The 24184-nt window shown below is 38.0% G+C and overlaps 1 protein-coding gene across 2 annotated transcripts in view; it reads left to right on the plus strand.

Annotated features, from left to right (window-relative positions):
- Positions 1-300: 300 nt before the first annotated feature.
- The window catches only part of ATG5 (autophagy related 5), a 66431-nt gene continuing 42547 nt past the window's right edge, over positions 301-24184 (plus strand). The window contains exons 1-5 of one of the 2 annotated variants that reach the window (XM_010003857.1): positions 374-481; positions 5036-5038; positions 6479-6606; positions 10127-10205; positions 16112-16274. In XM_010003857.1, coding sequence (XP_010002159.1) covers positions 374-481; positions 5036-5038; positions 6479-6606; positions 10127-10205; positions 16112-16274 — 481 coding nt within the window. Of the gene's footprint in view, positions 482-5035; positions 5039-6478; positions 6607-10126; positions 10206-16111; positions 16275-24184 lie in introns of both variants that reach the window. The other variant, XM_010003858.1, reaches the window with a different exon arrangement.

A 24184-nucleotide genomic window follows, 5' to 3' on the forward strand; every position in this document is an offset into this window, starting at 1 on the left:
TCCGCTGAGGAGAAACCGGCCCCCCCATCTCCCCAGCCCCCAACCCGCCCCCGTCGCTGCCCCCGCCGCGGCCCCGGGGGCAGCAGGGCGGGAAAGGTCCCCTGGGCTCCGCCGCTGGGGCGTGAGGCAGCTTGGAAAGGGCTGGTTTCGAAGGGGAAGTGTGAGCTCGGAGGCCTCAACTCGCCCCCTTCTCTGTGCAGACCGAGGCACTTGGCGTCTCGGTGGCGGGAGCGGTTACGGGAGAACCTTTCACCGCGTGTGTTTTGTTTGCAGCCTCGCTGACCCGTTCCTCTGGGGCTTTGGGGGGGTGTGTTTACAGCTCTAGCAGAAGGAACAAGGCTGAGCTACATGTTTTTCACCGCCCCGTGGAAGAATGACAGATGACAAAGATGTGCTTCGAGACGTGTGGTTTGGACGAATACCAACCTGTTTCACTCTGTATCAGGATGAGATAACTGAAAGGGAAGCTGAGCCTTACTATGTGAGTAGTCACAGGCAGGGTGGTGCCTTGGTTAGGATTGTTTCCTTCATTCTCCATCGTGTTGTGAAAATGAGAAAGTAACAACCCTGTTCTCTTATCCCTGGTACCTTCTGCAACTCGACCATGCTCTGTGGTTCATTTCTCTTCACCTTGGGCTCAAAACTTTAAGCTTGTGTCACCAGTGAGATAAACGTACCACAGCTAACTAAGGTCTTGAAAAAGTATATGTATGAAAGGTTGATAAATAATTAGGTAACAGGAAGAGGCTCTACATGCACTTAATGTGATTTTGTGTGTTCCTGGATAATGACCAGAAGAATGAAGAGAACTTGCATGTTACCTTCAGTCAGAGCTTTGTGCCATCTCAAACACCAGTAGCAGTCACCCATGTAACACAAACTCATCATAATTAACTCTGTCTCTGGTCTATTTCTAGACTTTTTCTGCTGATTTTCTTTTTCTTAAATGCAAGCAGCCTTGAGAGGTCAAGCTCAGATGTAGGAAAACCAGCTATAATGTCTCACAGTGCCTAGACTGGGTTGCAAGCTGATGATAAAAACAAGGGTGAGGGATCTATATGAGTTGTAAACTGGAAGGGCCCTCTGTAATAGTGACATTTATTTGCAGTGTGCTTAGCAGTGTTTCAGTACCTAGCAGACATTTGACTGATAGAGAATGTGAGCTGATTCAATGAAACTTAAATTGAAAATGTAACAAGTATGTGGGAGGAAAATCTTTACTGAGTCTTTATGTGAGTCTGAACTCCCTTGTTGTATCCCCTTCTACTTTTTTTAGGAATATTTCTGGATAGAAGTGTTTTTTCCTTCTGTATTGAATAGCATCTGTATGTGTCCAGTTTCTGATTCACGAATGTGTTCAATGAGCTTTTGTAACCTAAAAAAGCATTAATGCTTTTTGTTCAGTGACAACAGTGCTCATCTTTCTATCGTTTAGTTTCACCACTGGTTGATCAAGAGCACTTTTCTGTGGCTGATGGATTGCCAACTACATTTGAACTGTCTGGGAGTCTCAGACTTCAAATTGTATATATTTTAATATACATGTATATATATTGTTAAAATATAATATGCATATATCATATAAGAGTTACATGAAAGGTATGAGTTGAATTATAGAGATGTGCACTTTGGGTTTTTCAGCATGGAAACCCTGAAACCACATTATCTCTGTAGTGTGGCCAGATTTCTGAGTCAAGGAGATAGTTTTAAGCTGATAGATTTTCTTTTATTTACTCTGCTTAAAGTGTGCACAGAAATTCTCAAGGCTTAATTTCGTATTTCTGCAAAATCTAGTTATTCATAGATCACAATTCTAAAATTTCAGCTTTGTCCTTTTCAGGCTGTGTTGGAGCTCTGATAATACAGCTTTTCTTCTTGAAGGGTTTATAATAGGAAAAGGTAGAATAGCAATCAAAGTTTTAGATCATGCCTGAGTTCTCATGGTTTCAGTGTGCATCGAATTCATGTTTTTGTTCAGATCTGGGGTGCATTTTTTTGAAGCAAGTCTCCATCCTTTCCACTTCCTGTGCCCAGGTTTGCATCTCACAGCAGTCCTGGAGCCCACAGGCTGAATCACTTTGAAGGGAAGGTGAAGCAGATGATGTGCTTCAGCTGCCAACAGGCATTTAGTGTATGGGATCAAACTGGAGTGAAATTGAGGTAAAAACATGAAAATCCTCCAAAAGTGAATTAAAAAAGTGAATGTAGTTAACATTCCTGGCCTGCGACACAGACTGTTCAACTTTACATTTCTTATCACACCTCAATACTTGTTAATATAGATATAAACTCTCTATTCCAGGCTGCCTTTCATAAATGGGAAGGTGTCATTGGAAGGAGATAATAGCATTGTTATGTTGAGAGGGGGAAAAAGCTCTGAGGAACTTGCTTTGTGAAGATGGAGGAAGACATAGACCTGGAGAGAGGAGGTAGAAACACAACCCAGAATCTGTGTGATGGATTTCAGTTTGTTGAGAGGCTGGAGACCCTGGTGTTAGGAGTCTTGGCACAGGACAGGAGTACATGCATGTATTTCAATGTGGCAATGGGTAGGGCTGACAGAGCTAATTTAAAATGATCTTGTCTGCCATTTTGGAAAGAGGATGGACATCAAGAGTAAGAAGCTCAGGTAAGGCACTTTCATCTTTCTTCCTGTAATCAAGCCAGGTAGGTGTCTGTTTCAGAGTTACACAGGAAAGAAAATAAACTTGATATATCCATTTCCAGTGTAACTCTATAGTTAAAAATAAAATGTACAGGAAGCAGAGTTATTGCTGACATTCATCAGGTGTAAAATGCCAGAATGACAGCAGAAGGCAGTCTTGGAATGATAGTGCCCAAGGGACCCTCTGCTGGGCCACTCTTAAGCTTTCTCAGTGTCAGAAGAATTGTTCTGGCCAGATGTCTGTAATAGTGAGCAACATGAAGCCACTGCAGGTTGGGGTGCTTTGTTTCTTCATCCTGAATGCATCAGTGATCAAACCAGTTCAGGTGCTGTGTAATCTGGAATGTTTCTGTCATCATCATGTTTTGCCTGTAAAATGGTGTTTTGTTCTGCAACAAAACCCACCAAGGTGGCTGGAGAGGTACTATTTTTACATGAAGACAGATGAAGCATTTAACATGGGCATTAGAAAATTCTTACATTTAATTTAACCTCTATGGAAAGCATTCCTGGTTATTACCATTAAATGCAGAAATGCAAAAGGAGGTTGTTGCAGTTTGCGTGATTTTGGGGATAGCATGTTCTAACCTAGTAGGATTAATTCTGTCTCTTGATGTATTTGGGAGCTTTTGTTTTCATAACCTAAGAAGAACTCTAAACCTTCCTTGTTTGCTCTTTTCCTCTAGCAGTTTTGTGTAACTGTTTGGGTTTCAGTTGTGTGGATGTGAATTGTGTGCCTGTTTTTTACCATTTCTTTCAAAGCTGGGACTAGAAATTGTATTGAAAACAGTTGATGGTTGTTGTGTCTCATTTTTAATCAAGAACTTATACCTGCTTGTTTTAAAAAGATTAAATAATTACATTTGGTATAGCCACTGACATAAGAATTGAGATGCAAATACAAATTTTAGGGTGTTTTCATGTTCTCAGATAGTATTTTTTTAATTGTTAGGACTGAGTGGTTTGTTTGTCTTGTCTTCATTGCTGTTGCAATGTTCAGTCTGATCCCAACAGGTCGTAAACATCTACTTGGCTTTATACCATGGACTTTGGCTACTTTGAGGGAGTTTATACCAGCTTTTTAATTTTACAGTAAGTGGGAGAAAACTTACACAACTGGTTGCTGGAGGGAAAGGCACCCAGCCTCACTTAGCATTTCAGGAATCCTTACTTTGTCTTGACACATAAAAGCAATTCACCCACTGACTGGTTTGGCCTTGAATCTTCTTTTAAGTCTTGTCATTTCTAGGGGATAAAATGGATGTCAGAGTCAGTTGCCAGACAACTTGAATAAAAACTGGGATTCTCTTCTGTTTAATTCCTTATGTGTTATATCATGCACTTTCCTATTAGGTATTTTCTCTCATCCACTATTTAAAATTATAACTAGTGAATCTATGCTAAGTATGCAGTCAGTCTGTTCATTAAAAACTTTGATGCTACCTTTTCTGCATCTTGCCCATGCAGCACTTCAAGTAATTTAATTTATGATGGGCAGTTGTGTCTTTTAGTGTATTATGTAGTGATTTATCAGCCCTACATTCAAGTCGTTGCTTTACTTGCATTGTTGGATGTGTTTGATTTTCATGGCATTTTTCTATTCTTTAGCACAAAGTCAGCTGATACAAGGGTATTGGTCCAAAAAAAAAGAAAATAAAGCAATTGGGCAGATCTGACCTAGTGGAATGAGCTAAACTTGAATTAGTATGTCTCTGTTATCACTGAATCATGGCCTTTCATTCCCAGCATCTAGAAATATTGCTGTAGGATAACCTGCATGGGCTGGTTTAGTAGTCAGTAGCAGATGTGTTTGTGGGAGAGGTGTCATTCTGGTGAATGTGGCTTTGCCTGCAAGGAAGGCTCCTTGCCAGATGGGTGAAGTATTGGAGAAGCTTGTGAGAGTCTAATAGTCTAGAAGGTGAACTGCTCCGTAGAATTCCAGTTTCATACAAAAGCCTCTATAAAAAAAAAAGTGATTCTGCTGTCAGAGAGATTGACTAAAGCCCAGCATATCTTAGAATAGTTTGGGTTGGAAAGGATTTTAAAGGTCATCTAGTCCCAACCCCCATATAGTTAAATACATTAAATGGTTGTTTTTCTAAATATTTTTTTTAGTACCTTTCCTCTGGAAATACTCAGTAATAGCATGTAAAAATTACAGGATTTTGGAGTAAAAATGTCTTGTGTCAACTGATGTCTTTCACTGAGTGTAGAGAACTGATGGAGAAGGGTAACAACATGAAAATGTCTTCAAATTATATTTTAAAGGTCTGGCTTAACAGATTTGATATACTTGTAAATCTCAAGCTTAGTTAAAGCTAGAAAAGTGGTAGGAATTGTATCCTTTCATGTCCTCTGTGGAAGGGGAAGAGAGTAGCAAGGTAAAAGCAGGGAGAGCAGCCAAAAAAGAGGTCAGTAGGTGCTGCAGATCCTCAGCATCTCTGAGAAACAGGCAGTCCCTGTTAACCTAATTAACTGTTGGGTTTTGTCCTCCAGGGAAGCCCCTTGGAAGTGCTGGCCATGTTCTGTGGAATTCCATTGGGTTATTGTCTGTGATCAATAATTGTGTTGAAATAGAAACTGTGTTGTTCTTCCACACTATGACCTGAAATAAAGTAGTTTACAGAGGAAATCAGTTCTGCAGTTTCAAGGGTTATGTCAAACAGTGTTGCAATCAGTGCTTTAATCCATTTAGCAATTCCTGTGTGGCTGTGCCACATGCAGGATGCTGAAAATTGGGTCTTGAAACAATCCAGATGGATCTCCTATCAGAATATACCATCATTCACTTAACTGCAAATGCCACACAGGAATAATATGGAATTACTACAAAAATTGTATGGGTTTGACTGGAATATCCTGGACTAGGTTGTCTTGAGAACCATCAGTGTAGGTACATGGAATTAGGTTACTAAAGGAAAAGGTGATAGTGTCATTCAAGTCACTGGTGAACCAAAAGGTTCTCACTTGGGTGTGTACGTGGCAATTTTACTAAGTTTATAAGTTTATTAAGATTACAAATTTTAAAACTGAAGGCTGTGTTTAATTACCTTGCTGAATTAGACTCCTATGAGAGAAGGTAGAAACAGTATGATGATGGTAGTAAGAGCAACAGATGGAAAAAGAAAACCAAATGCTACACAAAAGATCAAGTGTTAACTGACTTGGTTATTGGTGAGTCTTGATCTTTTGCAATTTTATATAATCCTAAAGTTGTTTCACAGGTATATGCAGGTTAATAACCTGACTCAGCATTATCTAAAAGACAGATCCATTCTCTTTCAAAAATCTTACTCTTTATTTACTTTCCATACTTCTTTGTGAATCTGATCTTTATAAATAAATTATAGTATCATGGCCAAAATACAATCTCATTTATGTGTCAAAGTGTGGTCCAATTGTTGGAGAGATTAAGGAAGAATGTTGCACCAGACACCAAGTTTTCTGTCAGGCAAAATGCATCCTTACATGCTTTGGGATGTTTGTACCATAGACATTTACTTAAGGCCTAACTTTATCCATGTACTATAAAGAAACTATATTAAGAAGATGCAGTAGTTATGAGGAACACCACAAAACAAATGTTTCTCTAAATATGCAAAAAATAAACTTACTCCTGTTTATTCTGTGGTCCCATCTATTGTTCTAATAAAAAAAAAAAGGAGGGATGATAATAAGATTAACATGGCATTCTATTTTGGATACTTGAGAAGAACTCTGAATTTTGGTTATGAAAATGCATACTTGTTACAAATTTTCACTGATTTAGGGAATTTTATGTATACTTAAAGGTTCTATGTTATTTTCTTTCAGTTGCTTTTGCCAAGGATAAGCTACTTGACACTGGTGACAGACAAAGTCAAGAAACACTTTCAGAAAGTTATGAGACAAGAGGAAGTTAGTGAAATATGGTTTGAATATGAAGGCACACCACTGAAATGGTGAGTGTATTTAACCTTTACTTAATTAATCATGTAGAGAGTTACCAAGCTCAACACAGTGTCAGCACTTTTCCCAAAGTAATTACTCCATTGCATTTCAAAGATGGCAAAAAGAGGAGGGTAAGAAAAGCATGTTGTTTGGGAAAACCAGCATATTTTTTACTATTCTGCATGTGCTCACAATATTTATAAGGCAGACGTTATGTTGCACCTGTTGTTTTTGTTCTAGGTCCTGTAATATGAAATGCCTGTGGTTTCTGGCTTTACTCTTTCTTGCAGTATAATCACCAAATAAATCTTTATTTAACTTGTTCTACCTCCTTAGTAGATGCCTGTTAACATAGATAGGAAACATTCTTTCTAGAGTCTGAATACAAGTAGGATATATGCTTAAAGATAATAAAACATGTGCATGACCTTCACTTTTCACTGGTGTGATGTGTCCTTGCTCTGTAAAACAGAAAATCTGATAGTGATGCACAGGCTCTTTTTGAATTCAGTTAGTTCAACTTTCTTGAACTGATTGCTCATGATTCTGTTTTTGTGCTGTTTTGTGGTCTATTAAGTGTCTTTTAATTTTTTTTTCCTGAGAGGTTGAGGAATCAGGCTGCTATTGTTTCATTTACTTAGTTCTCATAAATACTGTTCATCAGCTTGTGTTTCTTTCTGTTTCCACCATGAGGAAACCTTGAAAGCTGCAATGTTTGCAGCTTCTGTGTAGATAGCAGCAGCTCTTTAGAAAATGTTTAGTTTTTTGCATGCTGAAGAAATTTTATATCTCTCTTTCCTGTGTCATGATAGGGAAGAAAACAACCAGTGACTCTGTTAGTTTCTTCAACCTGGCTTGTCTTGTGATGGGCAAGCATCATGTCATGGAGTCCCCTTAGACTTGGTAATGCAGTAGATCTCTTCTAGTCTTTTGTTTCTTTGAGGTCAGCCTGATGTAAACATTGAAAATATGTAAACAGAAAAGCATGAAAAACTAGCTGCTTTCACTTTTTCCAATCTGGCTGGCAAAACCACCTTTAAACATCTATTTAAATTATCTGGAATTTAACAATAATTGGTTTCTTAGTGTACTATAGGGACCTTGAGTCATGGATACTGTCTAAATCAACAGCAAGTAGCACCAAGTTTGTCCCAGTGTGTTCATAATCTTGGGTAGATAATGGGAGGAAAATGTGTGAAGTTTTGTCTGAAGTTGTAAAAAGAGAGGCTTTTTACTTCAACCAAAAATAGATCTATATTTTCTGTAAGTTTTCAAATATGAAGCTTAGCTGTTCTGTTTGATTTTTATTTTTTTTTAGGGGACAATCAGAGGCTCTCTTGGGTTTTTGAATGTCATTGTTTTTTAATTCTCCTGGTTACTGTAAGTTCTAGGGAGCATTTGTATTTATTCAACACCTGTTTTTCAAATAGAATTTCAGAAACAGCATTGCTGCAGTACCACTGGAAGCAAGATTTTTAATGAAGGAAGACTGGCTAAGTAGATACACTTAGGATTGGAGTGAGGGAATGTTGTTTGGGGGGTTTTTATTTATTTTTTTAATTCCATCTACAAATTGACAAGTCCTCTTGTCAGCTTCTCTCTTTGTGCCTCCCTTAATTCTCTATCCTGGTTAAGAAACCAGGTTTTATTATGAAGGAAACACAAATAATAGCTTTACTATTGTTTTGTTGTTTTTCCAGATTCTTAAAAAATGCTGGTAACTGTATCTCAAAAGTAAGTGAAGCACAGCATTGTGTACAGACATTACTTCAGGCCTGTACTGGCTGGAGATTAGATGCTGGTGTGTGAGAAATGGAATTGAAGTCTTATATCCCAGGATTGCTTCATTCCTGGTGTGAACTTTGCCCCTTATGGAAGGCTGGACTTCTGGATAGAAAATTATTTCTCTCATGGTCTGTCTTCATTAATTTCATGTCTTCTGCTACGCAACAAATTTAATTTAGTACTGGCCTCTCTCAAAATAAAAGCCATGTATGAACTGTGCAAAGCACAAGCATTTTACTGAAGAAGGCTTGAGTACATGGACTTTATTTTGTAATCTACACTGGGTAGAAAATACAGTGGTAGACCAAGAACTGATGGTGTCTCTATTTTGTTGTATAAATTGAAAGTAACTGAAATCCTTTGTGTTCATCTTGTTATCACAGGAAGTCTGATTTTTGTTTCTTAGCTCACCTGGAAAACCACTTTTTCATGGAACTCTTGCTGGATCCTTGTTGAAATGCTCAAGACACGATAGGCAGTTAGTAGTTAAAAGTCTTAGTAGCATAAAACTTAAGCATTAACAATGAATCAGGATAAACCTGGATCTGTTATTGTCTGTATTCTTTATTTCCGTTGTCAGGAAAACACGATTTTAGGTACTTTTAAGAAGTTACACATGCAATATGTAAATTAAAGAGCTGTAGTACTGGTTTGTTTTTTTGTTTTGCTGTTGTGAAGCGACATCACAGATTCTTTGACTGTGTCTTAGTTTGGGGGCAGGCTCACCTGTAGAGGGTGCTGGAGGACTGTTGTGTGAGGGTTTAGCAGGTCGGGAGATGGGCTTGGCACAGGTGCTTTTGGAGCAGTGCTCTGAGTTACTGCTGTCTGAACTTTCTTGGCTATACATCCTGTAATAAATCCCATTTAATTCAGTGGAACTACTGAGTTTTCAATTAAGTGTGTACTTATCTCTTTGTAGAATGAATAGCTAGTAAGGCTCTTTTATTTAAAAAAAAAGATTTTGTCAAAAATCTTGCCAGTTTCTGCTTGTGAGAAGATGGTAGAAACATTTTAGGCTGCCTTTGGGAGTTTTGTGTATGTGATGTGTTCCTTGAGTTGCTTGAGGCTCTATCTTCTAATGTATTTAAAAGAGATAAACCTGTAAGACAGAAGTGAGTATTTGGAGGAAGCAGCTTCTTTGGGTAACTCCTTTAATCCAGAATATGACTGAAATACAAAACTGCAATCAATCTTTTTTTTTTCTCTCTCTCCCATTTTACTTAATTTGATGGTAAAGGTATAGAGTTCATCTCTGTCCTCTTTTCAGCCCTTTTACAGATCTGTTATTTCTTCACTTTACTAGTTACTCTCCACAATGACTTGAGGGAAGAGATGTTAGGGTTGATGGGGTATAAACCCATGGTGTTTAAATATCTGAAAGCACATATACTTTTCTTTCAGACCAGATTCCTACCATTATCTAGCTTTTTAACTAAAAATATTGTTTTTGAAGGGTGCTAAAGAGCAGCTGTAGGCCACTTATGTTGTTGCAAAACTAGTAGTGTTTTGTGGGCACAGGTTGGAGACCTCTGGTTTGGATATTGAACTTACAATTTCCAGACTGGATTCTGCCAGAAGCTGTCAGTCAGTTGTCTGTATAACTTTTCTAAATGAGCAATGATGAATATGAATAATGTTAGGAGTGAAACAGCTTGGGTTTTTTTTCATGTAAATGCAAGTATTTTAACTGTCAAGTGGAATTAAATGCCTGGCTTTCATGTTCATTTAATATCTCTTCATTTTTAGGCATTACCCAATTGGTTTGCTGTTTGATCTCCATGCATCAAATACAGCCCTTCCTTGGAGCATCACAGTGCATTTCAAGGTAAAACTGAAATCCACCTTTAGTTAAGAATAAGTGAGCCTGAGATAAAGTGAAATTTGGAAGCTAGGAAAAGGTTTCATTATTAGTTTATTAAAAAGTGAGTGGTATGACTTGAAAGGGAGAATGTTCATTCTTCAGGGATAATCTAAGGTTTTCTGTAACTCTACAGCTGTTTTCCATGAGATGTTATGGGCTTTCAAACAACCCTCCTTTGAAAGTGATTCTGTTATAATCTGAACATCCAAAATTACTTTTCAAGTTAAGTTATGAGACTGTCAGTGCAACTGGGTGGATATAAGGGAAGAATGTTTCTAATTCAGTGAGCTTAAGCTGACTTAAGAATGGGAAGCACTTCTTTTTAGGCACATGAGCATGGATATGAGATACTGTAGAAATCGTTGAAGTCAGGGGGTGCTGTTTTACTTCATAGGGTCCCCTTGAGAGAACTGAGTTTGGTCTTGTGACAGCTTAGTCACAGGAGAGACATCATTTTGATTACATGTTGTAAAACCATTAAGGGTGACTTCATATGCTCAGAAGAGTATTTGCAAAGGGTTGGCTTCAGTGCAGGATTCTTTCATACTCTGAAATGCAATGAGACAGTAATTCCAGGTATGTTTTGAAGTCAAAATCAAAAGTAGCAATCACGGCGTTTAACTTTGAAACTTTAGTTTCTCCATTGTAAAAGAAACAATGCACTAGTAAAACTGATTCAAGTGAAAACACTAGGTTAATAGGCTTGACTTCAGCCTGTGAGATTGGAAGTGGAAAGCATGCTGGGAAGTAGTTGTTTAGAATGTTTTCACTCAAACAATTCTGCTCCTGAAGGTATTTTTAAAAAGGTCTTGCTAGCAGGAATAGTCCAATTCTTTTTGGAAGCCTGCACTGAAATGATACATTCTTGTGTATTTCCACATGTTGAAACTCTTAATATGACTGACTGAGTCTGAGATAGGGATGTTTTTGAAACCATTGTAATTGCTCACTTCTGACATATATGAGAGAGAGCTGGGATGAAGAAACTTAGAGTTTTTTGAAGAAGCTGTAGGGCTTCTAGTTTTGTAAATCATTATTTAATTGTTGCAGATTTTGAGAGCTCTGGGAGGTGAGCAGTGGCAGTGTTCAGATATTGCTGTCCCAAAGCAGAGCCTTTTTGAGAACTAAGTTGCAGCACCACAATGCTTTTCAATTTCATGTAGCAATGTAAACTGACTTTAATGTCCTTCTTTTACTGCTTGCCAAAAGATCAGCCAATTTAGGTTTGTACGTAGAAGATCAGCAGAAATAATTTACTGCTAAGGCAGTATTATTTTAAAAGCTGATGTAATTTAGTTTTTAAAAATATAATACCTTGGATTAAGCACCTGCCTTTAATCTCTCTTCCTGTTCTTGATATAATCTGAAAGTTCATTTTAATAAACCTCTCTTTTAATCCTTAGAGTCAAAACATGACTGAAATGTATCCAAAGTATGTCAAAATATTGAAGACGTTTTCATGTGTTAGTTTCTTACAGCTAGTTTAGGTGTAGGACTCCTGCCTGGATTATTCTTTTATTTTGCATGTAGTTATTCTTCAAAGAGCCATAATTTTTATTTATTTTAATTGAATGGTATTAGATATTTCTGAAGCTTAACTTTTTCTGTTATGGCTTTCTCTGTTCTTTTACCAATTCATGCAGCCACCAACAGGGATCTTGATACCTGCAAAGAGTGGTTTGTAACTTCTCCCCTTTCCCCTCCCCTCCCCCACATTAGTTCTTTGTTTAAAGTTAAAAATGTGGAAGAAGTTTATTCTGGTCAGGAGAAGTCTGAAAGGGACAGACTTGTGTTTGTCCTTCTGTTACGTGTATGCAGACCAAATAATAAACACTGTTATTGTTTGCATTGAAGAAACAGTTTATTCATTTGTACTTCTAGCATACAATAAAATAAATGCATTGTTACCTCTATTAAATATGTATATATTTATATAAATATATATTTATATATATTTCAATATATATATTGAAATGTAGTTGCTGTAAGTAGTCATAAAAGGACAAGCTTGAACAGAGTGCTAGGGGAGTGAGAATCATGAGAAGCCCTACTCTGGAAAGTTGCTTTTGTTATCCAGGTGTGGCTTTCTGGGAAGAAGGGAAACTATCCCTTGCTGATAATCTCTTCTCATGCTACTCTGGCATGCTTAGTGCTAGTCATGTTCTGAGTGTGGTAACCAGCTCTAGATTTTTGGCAGTGGGTATGAAGTGGTGAAGTGCTCTGGAAGTGGTAGCGGCAGAGGAAGGTGTGTGTGTGGTAGGGGAAAGGCAAATATTTGTCCTCTGCTGAAGCTCTTACCTGCTGGTACCTGCCTCTCCGCCCATGATCTGATGTGGAGGAGAAACTGCATCTGGTTTTGTATAACTTCATATGTCTTGTTTTTCTCAGCTCAAAATTGGGTCAGGTGAAGTGAAAAGGAAGTAGCATATGTAGCATACGTACCATATGGATTAATTGTGGAACTGCTAGGAGACATTGCGGAAGCCAGAAGTGTATATTAGAGTTTTTAAAAATTAATCTTTTTCTCAAAAAAGACCACTGATGACAACTGAACACAAATATATGGCTGCTCTTCCTGCTGCTCCATATGTTCCTTATGGTTTTTAATGCCCTCTTATTGGTGTTATTTTCTGTAGATTTAGTCTAATGCAACTAGACTATTGTAGTATAAACAGATGATTTGTGAACTAGAATGGATGGATAAAAATGGGTGGAAAAGAATTATGAAACCAGAACATTGAAATTGCCTGCCATGGTTTTGGAACAGTTCTATGTGAGAGGTCATTTAGTGCTCCTAAATGTTCTTCCATAGACACTATAGTGTCTGTGCGGATGATACCTGCATCTTTATGAGCAAGTTGATGCTGCAAGTGTCTACTGGTATGTAAAACAAAACCAGCACTACTAAGAAAATCAGAGTCAACCCTTAGTGACTTTTGTTTCAGAGATACAGAACCCAAAGGGAATGACACATCACCAATAAGACTACCTGAAATAAAGCTGCTTATGGAATCTGTTAAAACTTTCTGCAAATCTCATACTTGTATAGCAGGGGTGGCTACCAGCTTGTTTGCAATTGTCTCTTCAGGGAACTGAATAGTTCTTTACCTTCCATCACACTTTCCTCAAGTAGGAAGGAGGGTAGAATTAAAAAGAAATCAACAAAAAAATCCATAAATATTCTATATTTATGAATATAAGTTATTATTCCGTGCCCTAGTTTAAAAATCAGTGGGCACGCCCTGCATTCTGTTCATAGTCTCATGTAGGTGAAACTGTTTCATATGCCTCTTGCAGATGCAGCACTGCTAGTCTCCAAGTTATCACTTTCATGTTTAGCTTCTTCAGCTTCTGCTCACAGTGCTGTGTAGAAATGTGTTGGTGTTTTTCTTCTCAGGAAAAATTAGACACCACTGAGATTGTAGGATTGTTTTCCAGGCTTCCACAGTGTTTTGCTTTAGAAGCTGGGAAAATGAATCATGCCACACCTTTGTACTAATCTGGCTAGATTCTTTCCACTGGCTTAGCTAGCTTTGACCAATTTTAAATACCTCCTTGCTGTTCTGCAGACTACACTGTGCAGGTTCTCTGGAATGCATCCCAAGGGAAGTGACATTCCCTGTAATTTGAAATTTGTTGGGAGAAAGTTAGCAAGGAGATGCCTACCTATAGAAAGACAGGACTGTCCAAAAAAAGACCCTGCAGTTCAATATACTTTGACATCTGTGTAACAAAACTTGTTTTCATAAACTTAGCTTAAAACATCAGCTTTTAGCTGTGAAAGTCAGTTCCTAGGCTCATGTGTTACTTGACAGGAGGTACATTCCACTGCTCACCCTTTTTTGAGGGATAGCACTGTCTCATTTTGAATTCTTGCATGTAAAGAACTGCTTTGATCTTAAAGTATGCTACTTCTGACTGGTCTTTTCTTCTGGATTGCTTACCAGACTTTCCTTTTTCTATTTAAGCAGCTAAGTTAAACTTCTAAAAGTATTTTACAGGCCTTGACAGATGTCAGCTGGCAAGTAGCAATCCCAGTAATGTGTTCCATTCATCTTGGGCCCAATTATGCTGAGACACTCAGCTTTGTAGGGGAGAAAGGGAGTCAGGTCTGCCCTAGAAGAACTTTCTATTCTGTCCTCTTTCATGTGTTTTTACTTGGCCATCCTCATATAAGAAACAAGACTTAGCTCTGTCCTTAGATTTTAGTCAGCTCTGTATACATCAGACCTTAGTAACACAAGCACTCCCTTTTTGAGTGCAACACCAAACCATGTATGCTTTGGTGCAAAAGGTATGAGCAGTCTTCTCTTCCCTTTATGCACTCATTTTTGGAAGATACTCATCCTTTTGATCCACAGTTTCCATAGTCTGGGTTCACTGTTGTAAGGAGGAATCAGGATGTGAAATTTCATTATTTAATTTCCATTACTTTTCAATAACCTCATGAGAAGGGAAACTATAATTCTTGTCCTCAGAGTTTCCTTCAGGTAAGGCAATCCCCAGCTCCCTTTCATATTGCCAACTGTTAGTAGTTCTTGGATATTTTGAGCTCCCATAGTCTGAAGCAGCCTTCACTATTTTTCCTGGGTTTATCTGGAGGAGGGAAAGTATGGGTTTTTCCAGCATTATATTGCTCTTACTCTGGCATGTTAACTATGTTATAAAAGCCTTTGAAAAACACTATCATATATACTTGTATTTTCAAAATGGTTCTGACAGTCCCTCACAAAACCTTTTTTTAAATAGCCAATTTGTAATGGGTTAAGAGGAAAGGTCCTCATGTGGGAACAACAGATGAGAATTAAAGTATAAAAATATGTGGCAAGCTCTTGTTAGGAAAGGGCAGTACTAGTGATGCCACTCTTGTTTGGCTCTGGGATTTACATTGTTCAGCATAGTCATAAGCAACTGTGAGAAGAAATTTAATAAGGAGGAGCTAAAATGCACTGGGTTTTTTAACCTTTGAGAACTAGTGACAATAACTTCATGATATTGAATGCTTGTATTGTAAAATGGCAAGTGATACTAAGTGTTAGTAAAAGAAAAATGAGAGACAGGACAGCAGTAACTGTATACCTATACAATACTGGACTTATATTTAGTTCATTTCCAGATACATCTCTTTTTTGTACCTGGACAAGATTTACTACTCTAATAATAAATGAATTAGGGAAGAAGTTGGCATTTAGTGAGGGGATAAAGGAGGAGGAGTAACTGTGTGTCTGCAGTGCTGAATGCTGTGTGCCAGCTCTAGCCAAATAAGAGGGTTCAGCATCAGGCACACTGGCTGGCAACAGGCAGATGTGTTAGGTGAAGGTGGAGCTGAGAAAGATTTCCAGAATCTCTATGGAAAAATGCCTTTAAGTCACATAACTGCTGTAGTCCATGGATTTGGATGATGGTACTGGGAGGAAACATTTTTTTTAAAGGTCTGCAGAGAAATGGGTGCTGAACTGCCACTGAGAGTCAATAGGAATTGGGTGCTTGTCACTTTTCCCCCTTTCCTCCTGTTCATTGCCAGAACTGAACATCTGCTTGAAAGCATATTAAACCTCTTCATTTCCTGAATTTTGGGTGTACGGGCCTAAATACATCCACTGTTATATTTAAATGTATTTATCGAGTTGAGGTTGGGTGATTCAGAGTTAATTTGTGTTTTTACAGAAAACTGTCTTAACTTTTATTTTTCCTGAAATGTTTTTCACTGTAAAACAGTCACAGAGTGACTGTTACCTTCTTCCATAAGTAGGATATTCCCAAGTGCATCTTTTGTATAAACCTAAACCTGATTAAAGTTATCATTTATTCTTTATCTTCTAAGGTATGTGATGCATTTATTTCTCTTGATCCATCTTTTCTCTTTGTAGAATTTTCCAGAGAAGGATCTTCTACACTGCCATTCTAAGGATGTGATTGAAGCTCATTTTATGGCTTGTATAAAAGAAGCAGATGCTTTAAAGCACAAAAGTCAAGTCATCAATGAGATGCAAAAAAAGGATCATAAGCAACTGTGGATGGGATTACAGAATGGTAAATATCAAGCATCAAGTAGAAATTATATTGAGGTCTGGCATGCTAATAAATAATTTCTTCACATTTTAGTTCTGGTACAGAGTATACAATGCCATTCTTACCCAGAGTTTTAGCCTAATGTCACATAAAAGACATATTTCTTTTAAGAAAAGTCACCATTTATGTGACAATCCAAATGTGGTTGGTGTTATTCAAGGAACTAAATTGGGTCACGACTCTGTTTTTAACAAACCAAAACTAGTAAAAAAACAAAATAAATAGTTAAATATTGACTAGTTTACTTTAGTGCAGCTGATTGTCTTTATTTGGGAGACACCTGGGGTGTAAGTGTTGTTCAGTATGAACTATCTTGGACTGTACTGTGAAAAAGGTTGTCTCCTCTAGGTTCTCCTCTAGTTGGTCCCTAAGGATTGTCAGTGATACACAATAGAGGTAAACCTTCAAAAAAGTTGCCCAGTAGATTAATAATTTTACTTTTCTCTTTGCCAAATTTAATTTTTTATTGCTGATATTACTGTGGCTTTCACAAAGATTTCTGCCTAGGTAAGTATGGACTTGAAAAAGTCAGCAAAAAAACCTTAGAAGTTGTGGAAGCCCCATTCCTGGAAGTGTTGAAGGGCAGGTTGGATGGGGCTTGGAGCAACCTGGTCTGGTGGGAGGTGTCCCTGCCCATGCAGGGGGGTTGGAACTGGATGACCTTGAAGGTCCCTTCCGACCCAAACCAATAAAAATAATTCAGAACAGGATGTTCTAAACAAATTAGTGTTCTTACTTTGCATGGATGACATGAATCTATATTGCAGTGCAAAATAGAACTTGTTTTGGTTTTAGTGTCTCTTCTTTCTTATCATGGTTCCTAGAGGCCTGTAAGTTGAAAAGCATTTTGAATATTTCAGGAACTGCTATCTTTGAAGGGCAGGTTGGATGGGGCTTGGAGCAACCTGGTCTGGTGGGAGGTGTCCCTGCCCATGCAGGGGGGTTGGAACTGGATGACCTTGAAGGTCCCTTCCGACCCAAACCAATAAAAATAATTCAGAACAGGATGTTCTAAACAAATTAGTGTTCTTACTTTGCATGGATGACATGAATCTATATTGCAGTGCAAAATAGAACTTGTTTTGGTTTTAGTGTCTCTTCTTTCTTATCATGGTTCCTAGAGGCCTGTAAGTTGAAAAGCATTTTGAATATTTCAGGAACTGCTATCTGGAACGGGCAATAATATCACTTACAATGAATTTTCCTCATCTTCTGAAGCTCATTATATTATTTCTCGTATTTATTTTACAGAAGCTGTAAGCATGAAGATGTTTATTTTATGTTGAGACACAAAATACTGAACACTTAGTATTAACATTGTCCCCTGTGTTTATAAGGAAAATTGAATTAAACAGGAGAAGCTCTGAAGTTCAGGAAGGCTTGAGGCATGTGTTTCTTTTAGACTCTGGGGTTCCAAATTAGTCTGGGTTTAATGTGTTTATGAGTACATGTGTTTTCTGATTTTCTTTTTCATTGTTTAGTGGTACTTTCTTTCATATTAAAGGTACTCCTGTAGAGATTTTGAAGGTTGAATGTTTATTAGAATCTCTGGTTTCTATTTTTTTATTTCATTGAAGGAGAGTTAGAAGTTGAGGTATTATCTTAATTTACCATATGAGTGGTAAGATCTTGAGAGATGCAGTACAAAATTTATCTGGTAAGAAATTGCTCTTTGTCTGGTTCAAGTCAAAGCACTACTTGGGAGTTTCTGTTCTGTGTAGATATTGCCCATCAGACTGACTGATAATATATTAATAATATATTCAGTGTTGGTGAATTAGCAGTAAATAAAGAGTTTTGGTCCACAGGCAGCCAGAGTTGGTATAAAAACAGATGTTTCCTTAAAGCTTCTGTTGTTACAAGTCAATTTAAAATGCCATTTTAATAATTCTGCCAAAAAAAGTGTTCTGCTGTAATAGTATTTGTCTTGCAAGCAGTTTAGCTCAAGAAAAGTAGAATGCTGTGCCAGCTTAAGTTTGTTTTCTGTTTCAAGAATTATGAGCTTCATTGCAAACAACCCAATCCTGTCACTTAGTCCCATTGCTGCATTGTTCCCAGTAGTGCACTTTACGTCATTTCTTATTAATGCTTTTAAAAATTAAAACTGAGACCTCTACCATGAGTTATGATTGTAAAGAGTTATAATACTGGCAGAAGTGTTGCCTACACAGTGAAATGGTATGAATTAAGGTTCTTTTCTTAACCAGAAATTATAGAACCTCAATACCCATAATAGATAAGAGAACAGATAGGCAGTGTGTTCTTTCCATGCTTGTCTTTGGCTCTTTTATTTCATTATTTGTCTGAGTACCCTCAGAATTTCATTGTTTTGCTTTATAATGTTAAGAACAGAGGTTGCCTAGCAAGGTTGATTTCAAGAAAGTTTCACTGCACTTAATGAGAAATTGCACCTGTGGAATCTGACACCGATATGAAAAGTTTAAACAATCTTTTGAATACTTTCAAATGCTAATTTTAATTTCCCAGCTCTTCATAAAAGAGAAACAAGAAAAGCTTGTGAAACCAAGAAAACTCTTTTTAAGCATGCAGTAGCTTTCAGTATGTTTTTATAGGCTTTTGTTTGAGATGTAATAATGTTAAACCTCTTTGTGAAACAGAGTCAATGACCACAAAAAAGAAAAGAAAGTAGCATTTGTGATAACTGCCTTGTAAGTAATGATACATCTGCAGTCTTTTTTTTTTTTCTGTGAAACTTCAAACAATTTTCTTCAGTTCTTAAAGATAGGAAGTGTTGTTTGTTCAGTAAGTGACAGCAATGCTTACAGGATATGTATTAAATTTTTTGGAAAAAAAAAATCTAATTTTGCTCGTTTTGAGAAATGTAACTGCCAATTACAAGTCTCATTTGGTTTAAATGTTTCTGCTAAAAGGGAGGTACTAGAACAGATAGCATGAGAAACTTCAGTTTTAGGGGAAGAGCTGTAATAGTGAATTTGTGACAGAATCTTGTGCTGGTAACAGCTGGTAAATATTCATAACAAGCCTTACGTCCCTCCTCCCACCATTTCTTGTTTGTGTTAATCTGCTACCAACTCAGGAAGGTAAACATACTTTTCTGTCTATTGTTTGTGCTGTGGTTTTGCTTGTTCTTCAGACTTCAGTTAGCCATTTTTGGCCCACAAACCAGATATTTCTTAGCTAGAACACTTCTTTGGGACAGGTACATCTGTGTTGCCCTAATTTTGACCATTGTCCTGGATATCTGACAGTGTTAGGGAAGCAATAAAGGCAGGCTAGGTAGCTACACTGACCTCTGTTCCTTAGTAAGACTTGTTGAAACTCTTTGGTCAGAACTAATGGAATATGAAGATAGGCTGAGGAAGTTGGGGTTGTTCAGACTAGAGAAGAGGAGGCTCCGTAGTGACCTTATATCCAATACCTGAAGGGGGCCTACAAGAAAGAGCTGGGGTAGGACGTCTTACATGGGTGTGTAGTGAGAGGACAAGGGGCAATGGTTTGAAGCTTAAAGAGGGGAGATTCAGGTTGAACATGAGGAAAAAGTTCTTTCCTGTGAGGGTGGTGAGATGCTGGAACAGGTTGCCCAGGAAGGTTGTGGCTGCCCCATCCCTGGCAGTGTTGAAGGGCAGGTTCTGTGAATCTGTGTTACTACTTTTTTTGCTTTAATAGTTTTATGGCCATTTTTATAATGAATAAAGATGATTTTCAAGTGGGTGATTTTTGTTTCCTCTTGCTTTTTGTGTGGAAAAATAAAGGCTTTCAACTTAGAAACATTGAGACTTTGTGGGCCTAGTGACTTACAAACAAATAAAAATCTAAACTGCTTTTAGAGGGAGAGCTGTATTTTTTTGCATAGCTCAAAGAATTAATATCTATAATGATTCTGACAAAGGAGGGTTTTTAGATGTAACAACTGCTTTTCATCAGTTGTGGGGAAACATAAGCAACCAGGCCCTAAAATTTTCACAGGGATCCTTTATAACCAGTGAAGACTAGACTTGGTATTTCTGATGCAGGAGAGGGGGAAATAAACAGTAAAAACTCGTGGCTGTGTTTAAACCTTCTTTATATATTATAAAATATAATGAAGTAATTATTTTACTGAAAACATTATGGAAAAAGAATTTAATACTCATTCATACTGTAGGACTTACCAAAAGTTGGCCATATTGAAGTGTTCTTATTAAAGGAGAAAAACCCTGCAAACACTCAGAATATGCAATATTTTCTTTGCATTCATGTGATCTCTTTCTTGTCTTACTGACAGAATCAGGTCTGTGTTTTCTTACACTTCATTCTAAATGGTATCTAAACCAGTCCTGGGTTTTTGAGGGGCAGAAGTTGTGTTGTTTTCTGGGTTATCCCATTCCTGTTTCAAAATGTTTGAACTGCCAAAAAGAAACAGTGCAATAAATACCAGCATTTCCTTTCTGCTTTGTACACATGGCCCACTCAGGTTTGCTCTGTGTGTTTCTCCTCTTTGTAGGGAACTGGTGGAAGCAATGCTGTTCTTTACTTCAGCCTGAGATAATAAGCAAGCTGAAGCAATGCTGTTCTTTACTTCAGTCTGAGATAATAAGCAAGCTGAACAAATCTCTAATATCAACTGGACATTTGAAACTTTAAATTAGACAATATGTACTTGAAAATCTTTGGGAATTTAGCAGGAGAGAAAATGAACAAGCCATTTGTTTTTAAATCACAAAGGCATCTTTTTTTCCTCTTCCCTGTTTCACCACCAAAATGGTAATATCTTTCCGTGTACTATCTCTAAAGAGGGACTAAACAGTTCTTTTGAATGTTGAAAATGGGTATACTGGTTAAAAGATAATTTAAAAAGTCATTGCCTTCCTGTGCTGCTGGTTAAACATTTCTGGAAATGTCTCAGGTTTTCTTGGAATTAGTGTCAATACCTGCTTATTCTGTAGCTAAGATAGCATGGCACACACCAAACACTGGGATTGATGATATTATAGAACCCAGGCAGGTGCAGTGTAGACATTTCAGCAGCTCTGCACAAAGTCAGCCCAGTGCTGTTGGGTGCTGAGCTAGGGCTGGGGTCAGGCAGGCTGAACCTGCAGAATTCATTGGATGCATCAGAGCAGGCCATCCCAGGGATTATTTTTTTATGATGGTGTTTTTTGTTTGAGGTTCAGTTGGTTGTGTGCTTAGTGTTTTTTTTCTGGGAGTGTATTGTGACCTAGAGTTTACTGGTGTGTTACCCAATGTTCCACCCCCACGGGTGCAGTATTATGATTCCAAACTGTCCTCCCCCCTAAACTGGCTTTTGCCTTGTTGCTCTTCTGTGCTGGCCTGGTTCCTGCCTGTGTAGCTGCCCTCTGTGGCAGTGCAAAGGGGGAGAACTGATGGCAGCCTGAATTCCTCTCTTGGCCTCCTCTGCCTCCCTCCCAAGGAGAAGCAGAGCAGAGCTGCTGTATTTTGTGAGGCCATGAGGATCGGTGGGTCTCAAAGGAGGGCATGGACTCCATGCAGTAGGGCAGAAAAGGAAGGAAAGCAAAACAGGAGGTTGTCTAGAGACAGGGTGACAGAGATAGAGATGCTCTCTGGTGTCCTCACCATCTTGTGTTAGACATCTATGCGTCTCATGAAAACTGTTAAACTTTGAGGGACCAAGCGTGGAGGTCTCTGCATCTCTGGCAATCTGCCCACTATATAATCTATTCATATATATTGGAAAGCTTGAATGTATCCGCCTGTTGCAGTTTCAAGGGCTTTGTTCTGTCCTCTGTTTGACTCCCTTCCTCCTGGAATGTTTCTTCAGAAGTATAGCTACCTTCCAGACTTCCTACTGACACAGGTGTGTCTTTAATCTTTAGCCCAAATGAGCAGCTTCTCTACCCCTGTCTTCTGTAGTTTGTTCAGATATTTGGGAGACTTGCATTCAGACTGAGAGAATTTTTGACTTTTATTTCTCTGAATCTATTTTACTTAGCTGTAAGTGATGCAGAACTTTTTTTTTTTTCCTTCCTTCCCCTTCAAAATATGTAATTTCCTGAAAGACATGAGGTCTAACTAAATTTCAAAGTAAACTATCTCTTTAAAATGGGCTTAATTATTTTTAAATTAACTTTGTTTAGTTGTTGAGGTGTTCCTGCTTTGCAATTTGAAATGCTTCTAACTAGTCAACTCCTGAATTTGACAGATGCAGGAATATAAAGATTCCTTGACTTTAAAGCTGTATTTTAGAAAAAGTATAGAACAGGGAAAAGCAAAGTAGGTTAGAGTTACCAGAGATATGCTGCTCTGTTTTCATTACATAAACAGAGAAGATTAACAGAGGCAAAAAAGGTATTAAAGTATCCAGGGTCTCTAGATTTGCACGAGAGAACTTTCCCTTTCACTTAGGGAAGTCTGTTACAAGCCTTGCTGCTCTATTCCTACACAAGCTGTGGGTTATGTTTTTCAAAAATGGAGAACACATTTTTGTTTAATGGTCATCAGAGTTTTCAGCCTCAGTGACAATGCAACTGAGGTCACCTGCGTTTAGGCTACACAGAAAGCTTAAATTATGTAGGAGGTATGGGTTTTCCTATTTAATAAAAGGAAGAAAGTAGTCCATCTTGCTGATTTTCATCCCCTGAACCTGTTCCAGATAAATTTATAACTTAGAACTGAAGGAATGTGGTGTTAAGGCAACAGTGTACTACTTAAAGTGAAACTTCTGTTTTGCAAGTACATTTAATAAGTGAGAATAACGTTGGTAAGAAATGGCTCCCTTGTGTATATTTGTCTCTGTTTAGCCCGTATCTGCGGCTAGACTGAAGCAGTTTGCTATCTTACCCAGTGACCCCTCCCCAGCCAGGAATGGGAATCAGGAAGAGAAGAAAAGCCCTGTGGTTTGAGATAGAAACAGATTTAATGAAATCTCAAAACGAATGCAAACACCAATGTACATATATAAGCTTATACTCAGCCTAGGCCTCAAGAGTAGCAGAGAGATGTGGCAAATTAAGAGGGAGAAGCCCCAGGAAATGGAACTGCCCATCCTCAACACACCTCCCCGTTTATAATGAGCCTGAGGTAAGTGGTGTGAGATACCCCTGTTAGTTCCCTTGGGGCAGCTGCCCTGACTTAAACTCCTAGTTGACTGGGGGCTACTGCTGGCCTGCCCTCCATGGCTGGCCTCTGATCCTGTCCCTAAATGCAACTAAATACACAGTATGAAGTTTCTCCTGATTGTTCTCTGGTTTTAAACACTGCCTTTGAAAATTGCTATAGTGCATGTAGGCAAGCAGAGTTGAATTGATTTAATTAATTTACTTGCTTATAGTACTAAAAAGGGAGTGACAGACCTAGGTAACCAACCTAAGGCCCATACCACTGTACCTGGCTATTATTAGTACTTGAGCTAGTTAGCACAATATTTACTTTTGTGATGATTTCATGTCTTATTTAGCATGGCCAGGCCAAGTAAAGCCTATTTGCTTTTTAATTTCAAATTATACAATCTCTAACCTGCCAGCTGAATGCCCATTTGGAGGGTATTCAAGGTTAACAGGCACATCAAGCAGTGTGTACACAATGACTACAATGAGTGTTGTGTAATTACTAGGCAAAATTCTGACTACTTCAGATATGGACATTCATGTTGAATGTTGTTATTTTGCTATCTATGACGTAAAGAATATGTCCACATAATTATGTAGCTAGGTTCTGTCACAGACATTAAGTCAGGACAGTTCTAAGGACCTGTGTATCCATATCTGGTTTGGTAACAAATTGGTAGAAAATATATTTGCTTTAATGTTAAGGAAATACATTTTGAATCTTTGACTTGCAGTTGTGGCTCTCTGTACAGTACATCTTACTTGGTTTTATGTATGTGATGGATTAAACCCTTAATGAGTTTGTTTATGACTAAAAGAAAACCT

The sequence above is a fragment of the Chaetura pelagica genome, unplaced genomic scaffold, assembly GCF_000747805.2.
Source record: "Chaetura pelagica isolate M959 unplaced genomic scaffold, ChaPel_1.0 scaffold128, whole genome shotgun sequence".
NCBI lineage: Eukaryota > Metazoa > Chordata > Aves > Apodiformes > Apodidae > Chaetura > Chaetura pelagica.